Source organism: Biomphalaria glabrata, chromosome 16, assembly GCF_947242115.1.
Source record: "Biomphalaria glabrata chromosome 16, xgBioGlab47.1, whole genome shotgun sequence".
In the NCBI taxonomy this organism is placed as follows: domain Eukaryota; kingdom Metazoa; phylum Mollusca; class Gastropoda; family Planorbidae; genus Biomphalaria; species Biomphalaria glabrata.
Window position 1 is genome coordinate 12,045,140 of NC_074726.1, and position 23,003 is coordinate 12,068,142.

At 37.4% G+C, this 23,003-nt stretch overlaps 1 protein-coding gene across 1 annotated transcript in view; it reads left to right on the top strand.

The window, feature by feature from the left end:
* LOC106061384 (cell death abnormality protein 1-like) overlaps positions 1-23,003 on the top strand; it is a 34,727-nt gene that overhangs the window by 7,861 nt on the left and 3,863 nt on the right. The window contains exons 4-12 of the mRNA XM_056014334.1: positions 1,968-2,126; positions 5,628-5,816; positions 7,200-7,415; positions 12,215-12,436; positions 15,203-15,334; positions 18,107-18,205; positions 20,257-20,394; positions 21,783-21,884; positions 22,823-22,933. Coding sequence (XP_055870309.1) covers positions 1,968-2,126; positions 5,628-5,816; positions 7,200-7,415; positions 12,215-12,436; positions 15,203-15,334; positions 18,107-18,205; positions 20,257-20,394; positions 21,783-21,884; positions 22,823-22,933 — 1,368 coding nt within the window. The remainder of the gene's footprint in view (positions 1-1,967; positions 2,127-5,627; positions 5,817-7,199; positions 7,416-12,214; positions 12,437-15,202; positions 15,335-18,106; positions 18,206-20,256; positions 20,395-21,782; positions 21,885-22,822; positions 22,934-23,003) is intronic.

Below are 23,003 nucleotides of genomic sequence, written 5' to 3' on the forward strand. Positions count from 1 at the left end.
CTCTCAAAGGTACCTTACATACGCTGTGTTCAACCCAATCTGGTTCAGTGGTGTAGCTAGGGATTAAGGTGCCCTGGGGCTTGACCTTTTTAGGGTCCCCTGCATTTCGACATCATGACATGAGAGAATGTGTTATAAATATATAACGTTAAATTCCAATTGGTTCAGTATATAAGTAAATTTAAAAAAAAAATCATTAAGACTCTTTAATGAAAAGAACCGTTGTTTATTGGCGAGATAATGCACAAGTGACAAATTTCTATTCATATCGCCTCACGTCGTGCTTTCTGTGCACCTAGGGTCATCTATAACGTCATCTGGACTCCACGTAAATAGCAACATTACCTGGCAGTAGGGTAATATTAAATGTAAAAATGTAGGACATTCATTTTGGGGTCCCCCTTTAAGTGGGGGACTTTTTAGTTTGTACCCCGTTTCCCAACACAAGCTACACCACTAATGCGATTGGTCATTGCGCTGGTCACATGAAAACCTAGTGTTAATTATCTGTCGAGGGTACTTTAAAAAAAACAACACTTATAATCCTTATTATTCAGAACGTGTTACGTAAATAATATAAGCTTCCAGTCAAATTGAAAAATTGATCAATAGGAAATGTTCAAGATACACACTGCGATGGCGAAGACCCAGCATAAAACGTCATTGTCTTAAAAACAAAATAGTTTATTATTTATACAATAGCACAAGCCGAATATAAAATATTCTTCAAAAAAAAAAAAGCGTATCTAATGGGAAATAACTCAGTCCTTAACACTATATCTGTCAATAATGTACAAGTTATTTACCTTATTTGACATCAAACAAATGTGCAAGTTTTCCCTTATTTGACATCACAACAAAGTAATTAATTACGAATAATTAATTGACTAATTGGGTATTTTTGTTTGTGTTTTGTTTTGTTGGGTACAATTAATAACTGTTTAAAGTATTAACTTTATCGGAGAATGCTTGAGGGAGAAATAGCATAAGTTTAGGTATTTCTGTAAATAATGAAGTATTAGTTTTCTTTTATATTTACTTATAAGCTAAATAATGAATTACCACTAATTAATTGTTTAATTAGTTACTTTTTAAAAATTGATTCAAGTCTAAATCTATGTCAGTGGATAATAGTGCAAAGTTTCAGCTTGATCCGAGATTGGGTGTGGGAGAAATAACGTCTGCACATTTCCTACCAGACAGACAGAGTGAGTTGATAGAAGGTTTGTGAAACTGACTTTAACCTTTGTATCGAATCCCCCCTATTCTCTCTATTCAGTCATCGATTAATTAAATTTAAGTCAAAGAGGATGAGCGTCTAATAATCTACAAATATGAACTTTTGGTTACAAATGAGAAAAAAAATGAAAATTTGATTTTACAGTTCTAAAAAAGTACACACAAATCTCCATAGACCTTTTTAACAAACAAACATTGCTCCCGCGCAAATGACGCGCTACATAATTGAGAGACGATGTGTTCATACCAGAATGAGAGAGTGTTTAGATCCGGCTGAAGTGAGCAGCAAGAGATTGGAGTCGGAGCTGTCTGAGACTAAGATCCGACCTTCGTGCTACCAGAGAACTGGTTTACGGACCTGCAGCGACACTGAGATGAACTCCAATTGGTAGCAAGGCTGGAAGGACTTATAGCTCCCATACAGGTCAAGTGACTCTGCAGACACACTTTCTCTCATCTCTTGGAGCTGCGGATACTCTTTCAAGATTTGCGCCACTGTTTTCACCGACTCTTCCACAGTGTCGGCATCTGAAGCGACACTAGGAAGTGCGTCTTATTAAGGTTTGGGTAGGAACGAATTGGTGGAAACTACAGACACAGACTCCATTTGCTTGGAGGAATGAAGTCAATGTTTGTTTTGTAAATGTGAATAACCACATCATCTATTATTTATTTCCTTTCGTTGAGAGCTTGCCTTAGATTAACAGCAGATTCTTTCTTTCCTAAAGGTGACCTGGCAACTCTGGCCACGCAAGAGGTTGATGAGGTCACTGACGGCGACGACAACACGTGCATGAGATTTGATGCCAACACGAAAGTGACAATAGCATTTACGGGGGGAACATTCCGATTCTTTAGAATTATTGTGATAAAAGACTCCGGTGCTGGTAAGAGCGCATTGATAAAAGAAATAGGTCGGGCGGGGGTCAATTAATCTTTCTAAGTGGATGAGATTTTTCTTCTTCTTAGTGTGCCTGCGTGACTCCACAGCCCATTTTCTGACGCGATGTTGAGACGAGATTTTATGACGCGATGTTAAGGCGAGATCTCATGAAACGATGTTGAACCGAAATTTTTAAGGCGAGATTGTTTGACGCGATGTTGATGCTTGATTTTCTGACGCTATGTTGAGGCTAGATTTTTAAAAGTGATGTAAAGGCGCGATTTTATGACGCGATGTTTAGGCGCGATTTTATGACGCGATGTTTAGGCGAGATTTTATGACGCGATATTTAGGCGAGATTTTATGACGCGATGTTTAGGCGAGATTTTATGACGCGATGTTTAGGCGAGATTTTATGACGCGATGTTTAGGCGAGATTTTATGACGCGATGTTTAGGCGAGATTTTATGACGTGATGTTTAGGCGAGATTTTATAACGCGATGTTTAGGCGAGATTTTATGACGCGATGTTTAGGCGAGATTTTATGACGCGATGTTTAGGCGAGATTTTATGACGCGATGTTTAGGCGAGATTTTATGACGTGATGTTAAGGCTACATTTTTTGACGCATGTTGAGGCAATATTTTATTTTATGACGCGATGTTGAGGCTACATTTCATGATATATATATCGTCTTTGAGTTCAATGACAAATAAGAAATTCTACAATATTTCACATGGCTATCATAAGTTTTTTTTTAATTATTTTGTTTTATATTACCTTACACGTTAGGTTAGCCATAGTCAAAGCAACAAGTCAGTACTTCTAATCGTAAGTGGGACAATCTGATTCAATTACAAAGAGTTAAAGTTTCGCACATAGAGAAGTTTTACAGCTGGTCAGATAAACTGTTAGAGCGTCTTGCTAATAACGCGAAAGTCTGGGTCTCGAGCCCGATACTGGCCATATATTAGTTCCCTTCAATTTTTATTTCTTTTCATTTTTCTTTTACTAACGGAAAGAAAGCTACGTTTAGTTTGACTTTCAGTATTTGAACCTAGTGTTTGGAATTGATTTGTTTTGTTTGGAAATCTGGACTACTTTATTTATTTTATCCTCTCTATTAGCTCGTAAAAACATTTTATGCCTTTTAATTTTACACATTCCTTTCCATACTCACCCATCCACGAGACACACACACACACATGCAAAACTTTTTTTTTAGGTTTACACACAAATATACACAAAAATTAGCCTACCAAATTTAAACACACAAAAATAATCATACAAAGCTTTCACACACAAACACACACATGACCCAGAGAGATTATTAAACACACATTTAGACAAATCATTAGCCTACCAAGATTAGACGCACACACACACACCCATAAGCATACCAATACCACACACGGACGGTTAATTCTATTGTTACAGCTTTCCTATTATATATTAATTAACTTATAGCTCTCTGACAACTACCTTCACGATGCGTCTAGGTGTCCCGAGGTTCCGCTGTAATTATCGAATAAAACAACTAGATCAATACACAGAAAATTTAATGAACTTTTCCGGCATATCACACACTGCCCTCTCTACTTTTGACAACTAACTCACTTCCGGTGATTCGCTCTTTTGTAAAAATAGATTATACATACCTACACACATTCACCCGTGACAACTATCAATATTACACACCTACACATCTTTGACAATTTGGAACACAATATTAGGTTTCATCAAATCTTGTCTTCTAATGGACCTCAATCATCAAAACGAACGGTCGAGAGATAACTATTACTAAACCAAAAAGAAAACACAACATGTCACGTGATAACCATTGTTGATTCAAATTAGGTCGTAGTTGTATAGAATTTCAAGGTATACATTTTTTAACGTATTGGCCATGTCAGGGAAAATCTATGGTGACATACAAGATGAAACAGAGTGGAGGTCACGCACTAACCTTGAGATATATCAATTGTATGAAGACCCACCAATAGTGACCGAAATAAAAAAGAACAGACTACGTTGGGCAGGTCACCTTGAAAGAATGTCAGATAACAGAGGAGCGAAAATCGTATACAGGCAAAAACCAAAAGGCAGTGACCCAAAGGCAGACCCCGAATGCGATGGATTGATGATGTGGAAGCAGATCTGCAATAGCTTGAGGTTAAGGCGTGGAGACGAAAGGCCCAGGAGAGATCTGAATGGAAGGTTGTGTTGAAGCAGGCCAGAGCCCTCCATGGGAGGGATGGATTGGCCATGTTGGGAAAACTCAAAGTCTACCGTTGTATACGTTTTGAAAATGTTTCATTGTCGCCGCAAAATCAATTTTGGCTAAACATTTTTTTTCTTTGCATGACGTCCAAGGAAAAAAATTAAAACCGCATTCTTCTTAATTCAACAGTAGTAGTCAAAAGTCAACATTTATTTTATCTGCAAGCTCATGACCCCAAGACGCTATGTCTTAGTGTCACGTATTAATTTAAAATATTAAATAATTTAATATAAACTATGCCAAGCACGGAATTTCCTATGACGTAAGCAGACGCCTGTGTATCACTTGGTTGACACATAGGACACTTGACAGGAAATGATTTGATAATTATTTGATTGGTTGAAGGAAATGATTTCATTGGTTAAGCCAAGTGTCAAATTAGAGGTTAAAATGTCGCCTTAGAAAAAAGTCATTCTGGGTGTAAATCTTGTAGAGATGAGACGTATTTTAGTTTTAAGTTAGAATCAGTAGAGACACATTATGTATTTTTTGATCTAGTAGAAATCTGAATATATAGTTATTATTGAGCTATGTATGAAGTTATTATCCAACTCAATTTACCATTGTAAATACTGTACTATATGTTTAGTGATTTTCAGATGATAAATTAGAGCTCTGTATTTGAATTGAAAAAGGATCTTCTTTATTGAATCTCTAAGATAGTATTTAGATCTAGAGATATACATCTACCTAATCCTCGGCAACACAGATACCAGCACCCCTGATAATTGGGCAAAGATCAACAATGAGCTCAACTAACAAGAGAGAAACCTACCAACCGAAACATCCAGCTCTTTCACATCAAGATCTTGAACTGTGATACGTAGTAAATAGAGTAGGTCGTTGTTTCTCGAACTGAGGTCCGCTGAGTCTACTATTGAAATGAAGTACCACAATAGTTTGTGTTCAATTTTTTATATTTTTTTTTTATTTTATTGTTTTATCTCGTAAAAATGAATTCTGCTATTTCTTCTTTTAAACAACAATCCCCCGGCATGCACTTGGATATGGAGTCATCAGATTTAACTTCGAAAAATTTCATAACTCTTTAAACGCTCAATCCATTTGAATCTGAAATTGACTTCCGGTCACGTGGCCCCTACTCACAACAGCCCCCTTGTTTTTTTTTTTTTGTTGTTTTTTTGTTGTTTAAATACATTAGTGATCAATTATGCAACTTAATGACATTTGACCCGGGACACAGTCCTTGTATTCCGTCCCAGGGGCCGTAGAGTTGATCAGCTACCAGATTAAGATCAACGATGCCATTGTGGACTGCGACATGGGAAGCTATTACGTTATCAGAGACCCACGTATCAAGGACGTTTACTGCAAGATATCAGGGAACGCCACTGGCATTGTACTTAGCGGGGTGTCCATGCCACTTCTGTGCACAGTTAACATCTGCGCAGGTAAGAGGGTAAATACTTCTACCATTTTAGCTTCTCTCTCTCTCTCTCTCTCTCTTAATGTAATTAGGTCTGCAGTCGCACCCAAAATAAAACAACATATCACCGCTATGCCTAAACCCACACTGTTTTTATTTCTTGAAAATTGTATTGGTTAAAAAGGTTAATAAAGACATTAATCGTGCTTTGTTAATATACAGTCACAGTCAGTAGGCTTATTGATTATTTCTTAAGCTGTGCCAGTAATAAAGTCAGTGGGCGTATTAGATATGCAGTGCCAGTAATAAGGTCAGTGGGCTTATTTGATATGCAGTGCCAGTAATAAAGTCAGTAGGCTTATTTGATTGTTTCATATGCTGTGTCAGTAATAAAGTCAGCAGGCTTAGTTGATTATCTTATATGCAATGCCAGTAATAAAGTCAGTGGGCGTATTAGATATGCAGTGCCAGTAATGAAGACAGTGGGCTTATTGATATGCAGTGCCAGGAATGAAGGCAGTGGGCTTATTGATATGCAGTGCCAGGAATGAAGGCAGTGGGCTTATTGATATGCAGTGCCAGGAATGAAGGCAGTGGGCTTGGTTGATTGTTTCATAGTTGTTCTAGCAGACGAATCATAGTTGTTCTAGCAGACGAATCATAGTTGTTCTAGCAGACGAATCATAGTTGTTCTAGCAGACGAATCATATTTGTCATTGAATTCGTTTGTTTTTTTTTGCTGGCAATAATTTGGCGTCCTTGAAATTATTTTCTTTAATTGAAAAATGTCCCATACGGAAAGCCCCACACCCTGATCAATATGGTCTCACCTGCTTTTTGCTCCTACTGCTGCTGTCGGCTACGTTGCTGAGCTAGTTGAAAGTATTAGTCATTAGAAAGTTAGACACAAAACAAGTCACAGTTTGAATGCATGAATGTAATGAAATTATTAAAGTGACTCTGTGACTATTGTTAGGCGTACTATGGGTAGACGTAACGCGGACTCTCCTTCCTAACTCCTAGACGTAACTACATAACTCCTATTTATCTCTCTGTCTCTCTCCTTCTCGCTCTCCCTCTCTCTCTTTTTATTTTTCTCTTTTCTCCCTCTCCAACTCCTCTTCTTTCTCTTTCCTCTCTCCCCACTCTCTCTCTTTTCCCTTATTCTTACTTCCTATTTCTCTTTTTCCATTTCGGCCTCTTTTTATCTTTTGATATTTCCTTCTCCTTTTCTTTTTTTTTTTTCTCTTTTTCAATCTCTTTTCTTTTATTCTATTTGTCTCGTGCTTTCTCTCTCTCTCTCTCTCTCTCTCTCTCTGTTTCTTTTTTCGTTTTCCCCCTGTATCTTTCTTTCTCTTTATATTTTGTTTTGTAGTTATTTCTAAATTTTGTTAAATGTATCTTAAAGGTCGCAATCTAGCGTTGAAGCAATCTGTAAGTTCTTCGTCTTTTGCCAGTGGCGTCATGTCGGAAATGGGCGGAGTCGATGGAGAGATTCCTAAAGCATTCGACCCAAATACTTGCTTTCTAGCAGGTGCGCCCGATTCGGAATCCAAAACGCATTTCAGAATTGTGTTTAACGTATCAGTATTGATTGATTGCTTTGTGCTGTACAACAGCCCAGGTAACTGTTCATCAATTACTTTGTGCTAATAAAATGATCAGATTAAAAAAAAATCCTCTTTTCAGACCTTGTGATCTATTGTTCAGATGATGTTAAGGTCATTCGTTTCTTTGGCCAACGGTTAACGAGCAGGATGTCATGTGGCAAGCACAACGACCAACCGCCTTTACTTTCCACAACTAAAGTCAGGTACCCGTCATAGCTGGGTGAACTCAAGGGCGCCCTGAAAATCCCGAAATTCAAAATCCCAGTCTTCACCGAGATTTAAACCCAGGACCCAGGTTCAGAAGCCAGGCGCTTAACCACTCAGTCACTGAGCCACTTATTATTTACCTACGTAAATCTAGTAATCTGGCCGATTTTATGGCGTTGGGTGGGGCGTTTGCATTATCCCCCCCCCCCAAACTTAAACCTTCGAGTGGAGGGAGCGGTCTAATTTTTTTTTTTTTTTTTTTAAATTTAGAAATGACAGTTTGTTAACAAAATTAGTCACATGTATATATGTAAAAACTATTTATTGAGATATTAACTATTCTATATATTATGGGGAACCCTTCTGGTATTTTGACCGATTCCGTTTCATTGAAGGCGATTACATGTACACGGCTCCCTGCATGAAAACATAAAAAATACTTTAAAAAAAACCTTAGACGAAGTGTAATTATATGAATTAATTGGTTCAGTCATGTCATTAAATTTGTTATACAAAAAAATTACTTACTTAGACTTAGGTCCTCCTTCGCCGTTCGGCGCATTGGGCGGCAAGCTTGTTCTCCATAAAGATCTGTCCCTGGCAATGTCTGAAGCCTCCTCCCACCTGGTGTCCACTGTTCTGAGGTCCTCCATGAAGGAGTGTCGCCAAGTAATACGAGGACGTCCCTGTTTGCGCTTTTCTCGTTTTGGCTTCCATGTTATTGCATCTCTTGGTGTGCGTAATTCATTTTGACGTAGAACATGTCCCGCAAACCTCATGCGACGCTCAGTCACAACCTCACCAAGTGTTCGACTCCCAGTTCGGCATAGGATTTCCTTGTTTGAGACCCGATCTGTGTAACTGACTCCCAAAATCCGTCTCAGCCATCTCTGTTGAGCCATATTTAGTCTTTTCTCAATTTTGACAGATGACTTCCACGTCTCACATGCATATGTAGCAGTTGGAATGACGATTGTGTTGAGAAGGTGTATTTTTGTCTCGAGTCCGATGGCTTGGCTAGTCAAAATAGGCTGCAGCCTTTGGAAAATGCTCCCTGCCTTTCCTATTCGGCACGCTACATCATGGTAACCATCTCTATCATTTGTTATGGTGCTGCCAAGGTACGTGAACTTGTCCAGCTCTTCAAGCTTTGACTCGCCAAGTCTGACGGGGACACCCTTTGCCTTATATCCCACTCGCATAATTTTAGTCTTATTCAAGTTTATGTGGAGGCCAATTTTTGGGTGCCTCTCTGTCTAGGCTCTCCGTCATTTCTTGAATGCATTTATTTGTAGCCCCGAGTAGTGCATCATCATCAGCAAAGTCCAAGTCCGTCAATCGGAATTGTTCATGCCATGGAATACCAAAGGCAGTCTGGTTCATTGCTCTCCTCATTATGTAGTCGATGGCTAGGAGGAAAAGGAAGGGAGATAAGATGCACCCCTGTCTCACACCTGTCTCGATTGTAAAAAACTCTGTTGTTCCCTCTTCTGTTTTACTGCAGCAACTAGATTGACTGTAAAGGTGTTGTATGATCTGGACGAATTTTTCTGGGATACCGTATTCTCTAACTATTTTCCATAGTGATTCTCGGTGGACACTATCAAACGCTTTCTTGAAGTCCACGAAACTGATCGTTAGCCGTTGTTGGTACTCAAGACTTTGTTTTATGATATTTCGTAGAACGAAAATCTGCTCTGTACATGATCTGCCTCTTTGGAAACCTGCTTGTTCTTCTCTGAGCCTTTCATCTACAGACTGTTGAAGCCGTCTCAACAAAACAGTGCTGAAAACTTTGCCCGGGACAGAGAGGAGAGTAATGCCCCTCCAATTGTTGCAGTCTGCCAAGTTGCCCTTTTTTTGGAAGCTTTACAATCACTCCCTTTTGCCAGTCCTCTGGGACTTTTGAAGTTCGCCAACAGAGATTTAAGGGATCAGTCATTCTGTTAACAATGCACTGTCCCCCATATTTTAGCTTTTCTGCTGATATCATGTCTAGCCATGGTGTTTTGTTATTCTTTAACACTGCAATGGCCTTGAGATCATTGTCTGGAGAGGGGTCCTTGAATATGTAAGTTAGGTCTGGCGACAGTTGGTTAAGGGTCTCTTTAAAGTGCTCTACCCATCTTGCATCCTGTTCTTCTTTCGTTAACAAAGTTTTGCCTTGTTTGTCTTTTATCGGTGCCCCATGTCCACTCTTTGCTCCAGTGAGATCTTGGACAATACGATGGAGGGTTTTTGTGTCATTTCTGCTTGCAGCTGCTTGTGCCTCTTGTCCCTTCTGCTCAATCCAGTCCCGTTAATCTCGCCGACAGCTTCTCTTTACTTTCAGATCTGATAGAAAACACTAAAGAACAATAAAATTGATAGCTATTCCTATAAGTCAGCTGAGGTCCTCATCCTCAATCTATTTTTACCATCTTTTGATTTTCCAAATAAGATAATCACAGATGTACAGGAATTATGGCATAATGACAAGATACCATTAGACAGAAGAACAATATATTAAATTATTGACCACAAATATCTTAATGTAGAAACGCATAATGTATTTGGATGTACGATTAATTAAAAAAAAAACCAACGAACTTACTGAGGAAAAGAAAAGGACAAATAGAAGTGGGCAACACGACATTCAATAGAACCCACCACTTGCTTGAAATCAAAACAGTATCAATAAACACAAAACCATAATAGGGCTAGTAGCCATGTATGGAAGTGACACCGAACATTGACAAAATGAAACATACATTTTTAACTGTATCTGTAAATACTGAAGGTTTAATTTCCAATTGTTGATTTGAAACATAATAAATAATTATAAGTAATTAATTGACTAACTGTTTTTTTTTTTTATTGATTCATGTCATGTCTATTCCAATGAAAAATAAATTAAAGTTTCGGCTTTATCCAAGAATGTGTGTGGTAGGAATAACGTCTGCAAACATTTTTACCATACTGACTGACAGAGTTTATATATACTTAGTAAAAAAAAAAGAAAAAAAGTCTATATATATAATTCTCTTAACGGCTCAACAGTTTGGACACCAAGAAGTAAAGAAAAGATCACTCTTTTTTTATTTCTACAAAATCGAACTAGAGTTACCCCCACGTAAATTTTAGCGGTGAAAAAAAATCATGGTGGAGGAGAACAGGTATTCTACTCTGTATTCACCTGTCACTAAATAGCAGGACCGGACTTAACTATTATGGGACCCTATGCTGAAACAGATTTCGCGGGGCCAGTTTGGGTAGGGATACGGATAATAAGTGAAAATTAAGAGTTTGTATTAGAAAATAAATTCGTATTTGCATTTTATTCATTCTTTACTAGGTACAGAACTACTACACGAGCCTTGCGTGTAGCGAAGTCATACAGTATATCATAAAAATTTTATTTCCTACATATATCACGCTCAATAATAAGAATTACCAAATATTTCAATCTATCTACGAGTATTGTTGATCTCAGGTAATTCTTCATTAGTTTTAGGCGCGAGAAGTTACTTTCACCAGATTCCACAATTACGGGTATTGCATAATGCCGTTTTTTTTATCGCGAGTAGGATTGGCGTTTTCCAAATTGAGTGATACCCCAAAATGACAATTTTTGTCTATGCATTTCAGGAAATTTGTAAATGAGTTTTCAAATGATTTTAATAATTGCCGGATATTTCTCGTATATTTTGCAATTTCAGGAGATTTCCAGATTTATTTTAATAATTTACACCTAGAATTAGCGCTGGTCCATTGAAAGTGCGAGGCCCACTCGGGTCGCATAGGTTGCAGTAGCCTAAGGCCGCCCTGCAAAATAGCTGCGTATGCTACGCCGTGGGTCGACTAGTGATCTATAGTACATATTGTTATAAACCTGGTGGTGGCACTGATGGGGAGAGTGTAGTCAGCCGACGCAAATCGCCCCGGGCCAGCTAGACGAGCGGTCAACCATGACGAGTTACGACGGTCAGCCGAGACATGTTTAAACATGACGGTTCGGGAACGATCGACGTCGTGAACAGAGCTCAGGAGCGTCACGAGAGTTGTAGTCATCTGACCACCCAGAAACGTCGAGCGGCCTTCTGTCCAGTTCTAGAAGACCAGTAGGGACTCTATATAAAGAGCGGAGGTGTCGACTACAGCACAGTTCAACGGTGTGGTTCTGTACGGAGCATTGCGACGGTTCAGTGCGGAGTAATGTCAAGTACAGTTGAGACGACGTGATCTTGGTCTGCGATTGAGTCCGACACAACGAGCCTGGTGTGTGAAGTCAGTCATGAACTGTTGAACCCAGTGCAAGCCAGGAACGAGACGGAGAGGCCAGTGCAAGAGTTGATACGGCGGTACGGTGTTATCGGAGAGATAATTGTACAGTCTTGTGTTACGTGCTGCCAATTGTACAGTATTGGCTGTTATTTATTCAAAGTGTTACGTTACTTTGGAGCCCTGAGTTGTCAAGTTCTTTAAGTTGGTGGTGTATGGTGCAGTTTGCAGAGAGCCTGGATAGTGAGATTCATAACACATATGTTTCATGTGGTATATAATTGTTACATTGGACATATAAGTGTAACTGTAGTACTGCTTCTAATTGTAACTTTTATTGTTTCAGATTCGGTCGACTACAAAAAAATGGTCAACTTTACTTTGTATACTTATGATGACAAAATGACTTCTCTAATGACGTATCAGGAGGGAAACAACCCTCCGGAAGGACTGGCTGTCTATTATATATATAACAGCAGAAGAGAGCTTCCTTTGAAGCAAGCTAAACTTGAGAAAGTGTCGGACAATAACAACGCTGTCCAGTTTTGTGAAATAGAAGCGTACGGAGGTAAAGATTTTTAAAAAATCTTTTTTAAAAGCTTACATTAATTGTAATTGTAACAATGAGATTAGACCATTCAAGTTACTTTGGGTCCATAAGACCTAGACTTATAAATATGTGAGATCTATAAATTTTTACCCTTGTTTTCGTTAAGCTTTTAGCTTTCTCTATGCTCTTTGATCCTATCACTTGTCTGGACCAGTTGTAAAAGAGGGAAGAGAAGAAGGTGGTATCTTTGTGAATGTTTACATGATCGTTTTTTAAATGCATACAAAAATGTTAACTCAGGTCTCAGGATTCCTAATGGGGACTAATTCAACTTCTTCTAGCACATCTGTCAAGTACGATTTCTTTTCCTTGCTCAAGATATCAAACAAAATAGTTAGTTAACTAATTATTTCATTTTTTTTTTTTTTTTTTTTTTCAATTTTGTGTAGTAAAAGGAAATAAGTGTGCAAAATTTCAGCTGAGAGTCCAAGATTTGGGTGTGGAAGAAATAATGCGTACAAGTTTTTGCCAGATAGACAGACAGAGAGACAGAGTGAGTTGATAGAAGTGTAAAAATAGAAAATCATAGAAACAAACTACTAGACCACAATGAAACACATCAATATTACAAAGAAAGTGTGTGTTATCACACAAAATCTCATACAGCTCTTCCTAAAACAAACAAAAAAAAAAATTCGCCCATGAGTAAACAAAATATTCAAATTAAAACTTAGATTAGAAAATGTTGGCTTTACCCTGTAAGCTAAAAATTTCGTAAATGTCAGATTCTTGAGTTGGCTCAAAGGGGTTCTTTCAAACTCCATGACTTCGACCTAAAACAAACCTTAGTTACTATTACATACAAGTCACACTGACTCTAGCCAGCCTGCACTAAGTACATTATGCTATTAAAATATGACTCAGTGACCACAACAACACATTGGCTCTATTCCATTCTCAGAAATAAATAAACTCTAACCACTCAATAGTACCCCACCCCCTCTCATACAACGTACTCAAAACCTTCAGTCTATATCACATGCAGGCTGTTCGCATCATACCTTTAGGATATAGAATCAAAGGCATACAACTCTATCATATCTAAATAACAAATAAGAATGCATTTAATTTCGCCATTACTGCCCTTGACAGTAACATATGTTGCAGATCAGTGGTTCTCAAACTGTGGTCCGCGGACCCTTAGGCAAACATGAAGAGAGACCAACAGAGGCAGACAGATATAGAGAGATAGCAAGAAAGACAGACAGACTAAAACAAGTCTTTTTCTTCACCTTTGCTCAAAACAGTCAGTCTGGCATAGCATATTTAACATGCACTAGTGGAAGAGTGAGTTACTATGTACCAACATTTAACATGCACTAGTGGAAGAGTGAGTTACTATGTACCAACATTTAACATGCACTGGTAAAGGAGTGAGTTACTATGTACCAACATTTAACATGCACTAGTGGAAGAGTGAGTTACTATGTACAAACATTTAACATGCACTGGTGAAGGAGTGAGGTCTGTCTAGAATGTTATAGTTCCGTATTTCCTTATCAACTCCTCAGTAATGTTAAAGACTCGGTCAAACTCTAAAGGGAATTCGATATTTTAGAAACGTGCAGTCTACGCCCCAACAAATATCTTCCTACCCAAAATATATATATTTTTTAACCACTTGTGTTGTTGTTTTTTTAAATCCACTAACTTTCTAACCACTATGTGTGTTTTTGTGGCAGGCTTTAGCTTGACCCACTTTTTTTTTTACTAAGTTTTTAACCACTATGGATTTACCTATCATACCTTTACCCATTAGGTTTTTATTGTATTCTATATTTGAACTTGCAATGGTTTCAACCACTTTTTTATTTTTTTATTTTTAACGACTATGTTTTATTTCATATGTTTGTACTCACTATGTTTATACCTATTATACTTTTTACCCATTTGATTTTTACCCAATATTTTATGCACACACTGTTTTAAACACAATGTTTTTATTTACTATGTTTTACACACTTTGATTTTACCAACCATGACATATCCACTAGGATGTTACCAGCTCTAATTTTTTTATTTTTTTTTATTTTTGGCTGTAGTTTTATTTAAATAATATGTTTTTACCTGCTAGGTTTTTTTACCCGTTAGATTTTTACCCACCATGTTTTTATCCACTAGGTTAGATCAATTTTTTTTTTGTTTTTACAATACCTCTTATTAAGTCATAACTTCATGGAACCTGGGTGGACTCCAAAACCTGGGTTGATGGAACTTGGACGCGGAATCTTGAAAACGGCACTAACGAATTACCTAGAAACAGTTAATATATATTGCTGAGAAAAGAATAAATAGCTTGTTGGCCACACTAGGAAAGTAATAGCTTGACCGTTGTAACATTTCAAAATTAAAAAAAAAGAAATAAGTTTGACTAGGGAACTAGGTCTAGCTCTAGATCCAACATCGGTTTTGAAAGGTCTATCGCGTTCGGGAATTTCCGAATGGAAGGCATTATTGAGTCAATGGGGTTAATAAATGAATGTTAGAACATTTGGCGTCTTCTAAATCTAGATCAAAAGGCATATCGTTGAAATGGATCTATTTATTCGCTTAACTAGGTTTCTTTCTCGGGGGGGGGGGGGAGGGAAGGCGGGGTAAAAAAATGTTCAATTTCTGTTATTTTGTAAAAATCATTCATTTTTTATTAAGAGAAAAACAATGGCTCTATAAGTTACATAAAGGAGGTAATATGCTGATGACTTTTGCTTTAACCATATTCCGCAGATTGCGCAGTTGGGACCTACGGACTGGATTGCACCAACATGTGTGACACTTGCGCTAAAAAACTTTGTGACACATTTACTGGTGAATGCCACCTATGTAAAGAGGGATCTTGGGGTGACAATTGCGAGAAAGGTCATCTCTTGTTATTTTCGTTTTTTTTTTATACAAAGCTTACATCAGCTCCCTCTGTCTGTTTGTCTGTCTGTCTGTCTGGTTAAAACTTTGTTCATTTTATTTCTCCCTCACTCAATCTCGGAATAATCTGAATTTTCGCACTATTAATTCTTTTACCTGACAACACTAGAATCAATTACATAACACTAACAAAAAGTTAATTAACTATTGGTAATAAATTTTTTTGTTTAGTATCTTGATTAAGGGAAAGCAATCGTACTTGAAATATGTGGTGGTATATGTTGAATTAGTCCACTTGAGGACTCTTGAGCCCTGATTGAACTTATATACATACATACATACATACATACATACATACATACATACATGCATACATACATACATAATATTCACATTCTACTTTATATATTAGATATACTAGGGGTGCACCGGATAGCATTTTTTTATATTCGGCCGGAGTCGAATATGTCGGATAGTAAAATAAGATATTCGACCTGAACCGAGCCGGATACCGTACCTACGTGTCTAGTAAATAGCTGTATATTTAACATTTTGCAAAACTTCTTAATAGCAATCCTATTTTTTAATTTTATTTTTCTTTTTTTTTTCACCTTATTATTTTCAACTCTATTTCTCATTGATGAATTAAAGTTAATCAGCATTTATTAACAGATACTAGAAAACTAATTAGTGTCACTTGTTTGTCGATGTACAATATATTTATGTATATTGAACTAATGTTTAAGCTCTTAAGGATAAAGTGCTGTCTGGGTTGTATAGTGGGTAGATGTTTGTGTTCATGTATTTCAGACCAGCCACTGGTCGTCAGGATCGTGTTTTATAGGCCACAAACCACTTCCTGTTCTGGCGCCTAGGCCCTGATACAGAGTGGCTAAGTACATATCGTAAGTAATTACAATAATAACGAGAAGTTAAGTGACACTCCCAAATTATTGAGAAAATCGTTATGAAACCAAGACACACAACACAGTAGCACGATCGGAAGTTAACACATTAGGAACAACAGTAAGGTTTATTTACAGTGTCAGTATGCTGTCTTAGTAGGTTGCGTTTATCCATTCCGGCTTAAAAAATGGTCAATGTCTATCGATAAATTCAGTGTCAAGGACTAAACAAATAAAGGGTAGGATGTGATTTACTCCTTCTTTAAAAAAAGCCATAGTCAGTGTCTTTTACGCTAATATACACACATCTGAGCCTTGTTTTTATCTACGTCAAAACAAAACTAGTTACTGGCGTACTAGGCTAGGAAATCTCGCGGTCAGGCACGACATGGCCTAAATTGTGCCGATGTGCCTCAAATCAACAAATCAAATCAAATCAAGAAATCTCGCGGTTTGTGTTGCAAACAATCACTCGCGTGTTCTATAGTAGAGCCTCCCAATTGCGATTTATCTTCCAATAAGCAAACTCAGTCTCCATGTAGAGGTGTGGCATGTAGTCCAGCCCCGAATTTGAGATTTTTCTCCAAGTAAAGAAACTCATTACCTGGTAACCCGTGTAGAGGTGTGGCTTTAAGTCCCCCCTAATTAAGATTTACTAATAAGTAAACAAACTCAGTTCTCTCGTTAAGTTTGAACTCCATAAGGTTTCAGTATGCTGACGTTAAGCCTAGGTCCATCGTATTAGACTTGTGGTCACCTGTGAATCAATACATTCAATGCCAAGAACTATAGAAATAAAGGGGTGGGAGTTGTTCATTTTTACCTCTGGAGATATAACCAAACAGCAAGAGAGACCTCTGGACAGCGTGACCTGGTCAAGGGAATATATCATTTGTACTTACCCATTTAAAGGTAAAGACAAACAAAGTGAAACAAATGTGCCAGCCATTACCGATGAGCATTTAAATTGCATTTATAGAGTAAAGTTTCATTTCAATTTACGTTAACGACGTCTTGTTTTCATAATAAAAGATGTAGCTATTCATATATTTGTAAGCACATTGTTATATTTCATTATAAACTTTTAATACACTCCATAACAGATATTAATGGACGATGTCCACTTTATAATATTGAATGAAATGTAGGTACAAGGTGTACTCTTACTTTCTGGCCCATTATCCTTGCACTGATATTCGGCTGAATATATGGCCGGATAGTGAAAAATGGCCCTAAAATTCGGCCAGAGCCGGGAACTACTATCCGGTGCATTCATAATCTATTATTATATATTTGTAAAACACCACTGAATGATTAATTAATTAAGAAATCTCTTAAACTGTTGTACTTGTCCGCATTAAATTTCGTACACAGGCTCTTTTTACCTCCTCGGTACTCTCAAATTACGGTTTTAGACATATTCGCAACTTGACGACTGCTATTCGCGATAAACTGCAAGCTTTCTACCTATGTGTTTTATTTTCTGTATTTCCCCACAAGGCTGTAGTGTAGATAGAAAACATACATATACATATCAAACAAATTTCATATTTTTAAAGCATTTTGTTCTCTTAAGTCTATTGATTTTTAATATGTCTTACGTCACTTCCACTTCCTTTTAGACGCGGTCTAAATAAAAAAACAAAACCAATCCTATTAGCATTAATAAGAAAGATCTAGAGTCTTTTTCTTTTTTTTTAATCGAGAGAGAGAGAGAGAGAGATCATCTTTATTGGCTGTGTTCTAGTTAATGCAGGTAATAGGCAACTAGTTGTAGATTTAAGTTCCGATTGAATTAACAACATTAGCCTCAATTATTAATGTTTCGTAATTTTGTTTTATATCTTTTGACGAAACATTTTAGTTTGTCCAGATCAATGTGCTAACAGTGTATGCGATAAATATACATCAGAATGCAGCCTCGGTTGTAATGCTGGATATCAAGGAACACTCTGCAAATTAGGTAAGTGTATCATCACCTGACTGTATTGAACTATAGATTCAGTGAGTTATGCGTTTAAAGAGAAAGGTCACTGAGTAAAAACGTGCTCGGCTCTGGAACCGAGATTTCTCGGGTGAAAGTCTGGTCCTCTTAATGTCGAGATTAATACGACGTTTCTATGTCCAACGAGCTCTAATAGGTACCTGACATTAGTTGAGAATGATATAGTATAGTGTGTCGTTGTGCTAGCCACATGGTAACTAAGTTAACTCTAGGGCATAGTACCTTCATCTCATCTGTCCTATAGATGGCAAGGTCTGAAAGGGGAAATTTTACTAAACTTTTTGCATCTCAATCTCAGTCTGTGGTGGTAACGACGTACACACACGCAGCTGATGGTGGTAACATCACGGTGGCCTAATCCTGTTTGAAGCAAATGTTGTTGTTTTTTTAATTATTTTTTTTTAATTTTTATATATATTAAGTTATAAACTAGAAGTATTGTCTATAACGAAAAATGAATTTAAAATGTTTTTCTTGTTGCTTTTGTCAACGTCTGACCAACGAGATCGCAAGATTTGGCGGACTTTTTTGGAGATACCCTGCTGTCTCTTTTGGAAGCCAATTGCTGCTAGGAGCTCTCCTCTATGCCAGTTAAAACAGGCTTGGCTATTTATTTCCGAAGAGCCCACATGGGGTCGGTGTCCTGCCCAGCGACATACACAAATTGAGAACACGGGTTAAGGTTTTGAAGATAATATAAAGTGTAGGATATTTTGAGGGAACTTTTTTTTTATCGCACTGACAAAAGTGCAATAGTTTTGTTTTTTTCCACTTTGATGTCATCCACCACGGGCACAAGTAAAAAAAAACAACAGCTGGTCATGGGCCCATAAGCAATTTATTAACCCATTCACGCCATGGTTGCTACGCCCAAGGCAGTGGGTCTTTGATAGGCGTGGGCCGGGTTCATTGAACCCCTTCGCGCCATGGAGGCTACGCCACTGCTCGGATAAAGTTGAAGTGTTATAAAATTATTCATTGGCGACATCAATACATGAATCAATAAAATAATTAGCTCGATAGTCAATTTATTACGCACGACCCACTCCCAAATATAACCTTAGATAATGTACACGTTATTTCTCTCTCAACTTTGAACAGTTATTTATTGGTTTGTGTGGAAACACAAACTCAGAATCGGCCCCGAAGTGGTCCACCCAGGCAGGTAAAAAAGCAGGTATCAATATTTTCAGAAAAAACATGAGAATTAATTTTATCAAAGACAAGTGACAGAGAAGAATGGGTAAAGAAGGTTGACAGATCTTGTGTGGTGCCCCAGCAGACCAAGGGATAGGTGAAGGTGAATGTGAAGTTAAATGCGAACCTGGCCTAACTGATGTCTTATAATAATTATCTAATTGATCTAATTGTCTTGTAAATGGTCAATCTCTTATTCACATCCTCAAAGGAATTAAGTGTTCTATAGCTGCTTATTAGCTGTTTTTTTTTTAAATTATACCCAACTTATATGCATACTAGATTTTTTTCTCTTAAAAAAAAGTAAACATTATTTTGGGTAAATGTATTTGTCATTGGTATCAAACTTACATAAAGTAGCAATACAAATGTAAAACAAAATACTTTGTTTTACAAAAAGTATAAAACCATTTGCATAAATGTGTTTAAATTCTGACATATAACTCATTCACCTACTAAAGAGACTACCGTATTTGTTACTATTAATAGTGAATAGTTGTAAAAGTGGTGTATTTTTATGAAAAACTGCTTGCATAAGTGATTTGAAAAAATGAGATTTTTGCTTTTAGAAAAGAAAAAAAGTAGCCGTTGCATCAGAACTAAACTATTCAAGTGGTTACATCCTCCACTGTTTGAACATCGAATGCACGTATGTGTGTCAATAATTAAACCAGATTCTGAAAAAAATCCTAAACATTTGTGTGATTGAAATTTGAGATGTAACGTAGTGTGTAAGAACTCCCGAATACGCAGGCGGCCGTCGACTAACAAAAAAGGTCCAATTATTATCTATTTCGTCTGTTCCTATTCAGAATGTCAGGTTGGGAACTTCGGTCCAGACTGTTCCTACAACTGCAGCGTAGCCTGTCCAAAAAACTGTACGAAAGATGATGGTCGATGTCTGAGTATGGAATGTCCTAAAGGGGCATATGGACATAACTGTGAATACAGTAAGTAAGATACTATCTATCTATCTATCTATCTATCTATCTATCTATCTATCTATCTATCTATCTTTCTATCTATCTATCTATCTATCTATCTATATATATATATATATATATATATATATCTTTCTATCTATCTATCTATCTTTCTATCTATCTATCTTTCTATTCATCTATCTATCTATCTATCTATCTATCTATCTATCTATCTATCTATCTATCTATCTATCTATTTATCTATCTATCTATCTATCTATCTATCTATCTATCTATCTATCTTTCTTTCTATCTCTCTCTATATATATATCTTTCTATCTATTTATCTATCTTTCTATCTATCTATATTTCTATCTTTCTATCTATCTATCTTTCTATCTATCTATTTTTCTATCTATCTATCTATCTATCTATCTATCTATCTATCTATCTATCTATCTATCTATCTATCTATCTGTTTATCAACCATCCCCCAATATATTGACTATAGTAGTCCCTCCCTCCTTTATATAGCCATTATTTTGCACTCAATAACTAATAGATGTTAGATTTAACAAGGAACATAATTCCAAAGCGAGACGCACTACCCCCTTGATTAATATTCTAATGATAGAACTTTAGATCTAGATGATCTAGGGCTAAGAAGACGATGCGCAAACTTGTTCCTGAACCTTCATTTATTTATTTACCCAGCTCTAAATATTACCTGACTTTATTTGGGGAAAGTGAAGGTGATCGGTCGTTGTGCTAGCCACATGCACCCTGCTAGTTAAACAATAGCCAAAGAATCAGATGACCTTTACATCATCTGCCCCATAGATTGCAAGGTCTGAAAGGTGGTTTTACTTTTACTCTTATCCCTCTTTTCTGGAAACACTCTCAATGGATTTATTATTAATTTTTAAAACGCGGTGGCTGAGTGGTAAAGCGCTTGGGGTTCGGGGTTCGAATCCTGTTGAAGACGATCTTCGGGCGCCTTTGTCTCCATCCAGCTCTAATGGGTACCTGACATTAGTTGGGAAAAAGTAAAGGCGGTTGGTCGTTGTGCTGGCTACCTGACACCCTCGTGTACCGTAGACCACATAAACAGATTACCTTTACATCATCTGCCCTATAGACCACAAAGTCTGAAAGAGGAACTTATTTTCAGAACTAATCTAGAATGTTTAAAATGGAATTAAAATTGAATTCTCCCAGTGTGTCCGATACTATGTTTCTAGCGTCACGTTTGTATACACTAAATAGAGGAGTAGGATCCTTAAAGAATTAAAGGCACGACAGCGCAGTTGTGCTAAATAGTTATAATCTCATTTCTAATGAGCAAATTATTAGTTCCTATTAGGTATCGGGATTTGACAAAGATGCTAATCAATGATTCCCTTGTCTCTCTTCAGCATGCAGTCAAACCTGTGCTGGGTCTGGCACCTGCGACATTATTGACGGGCGTTGTATCGAAGGCTGCAAGACAGGATTCTACGGAGTCGACTGCTTCTTAGGTAATTGAAATGCTTGTCACCATGTCCGTTGACTGGTTCAACTGTTGTATTTAAACACTTAATCACATCTTTAAGGGGCGGACAGTCGGGGCCACCGCCCAACATCCCTGGAATCAAATAATAAGCTGAATGCCCCACGTACCAGACAGAAGCACAAAAGAGAAGTGTATCAACTTATCGTGAATCAACTTGGACCAACTAGCTTTATTTCAACTATATTCCCCTATATAGATCTTAGGTCTACACGCTTAAGTCATTCCAATATTAACAACCAGACAAACTCAAAGTCATGTTTACTAGCAACAGTAATAGTTCAGCCAGTCAGCGTGTAGACTGTATACCAGTGCTTCCCAAACTGTATTCCGCGGAACCCTAGTGTTCCGCGAGGCCTAAATCAATGTTCCGCGAACTACTGGAATAGTTGACTAGAAGCCACCACGTGAATGAAATAAGCAAAGTGTTTCGCTCAATAATTAGAATGTGTGAAGTGTTCTGTTAAAGAGAAAGTTTGAGAAACACTTCTGTTTAAAATGAATGCCTGGTCGTGCTGTATGCAAAGTATAGACTGTCGGTCGGTCGTCTGGATGTTCCCTGGTTCAGACCCTACCAGCTGCCATCCCCCGCTGTTCTGCGGGAGGTTTGGACTAGGAAGTAGATTATTTTAAACTCTGAACATGTATCTTATTTTACAAACAGTTTTACAAACATACTATGCCCTTGATTCAGGTCACTAATGTCAGACATTATACACATACACACCTGCATCTCATCAATAGTTTATTTCTATATGTATCGGACTTCGGAAAATAACAACCTTACAGTAACAAGGGCATCGGTCTTAGTACATATAACGTAACAAAAACACCCATGTCATTCTACATAGAGACATAGAGTGACAACAGCATCACTGAATCCATTCTCTTCTCTTGATGTTTCAGCATGCAGCCCTAACTGTAAAGATAACGCCCATTGTAACCAAGACACTGGTGCCTGTCCACGCGGCTGTATGCCGGGATATTTCGGAGACAACTGTAAAGTGGGAAGTATCGGTACTGGTATTGTTCCAGATCTTTTAATTGCACTATAGCGTCTCCATTGTGTTTGTGTTATCTGTCTGTC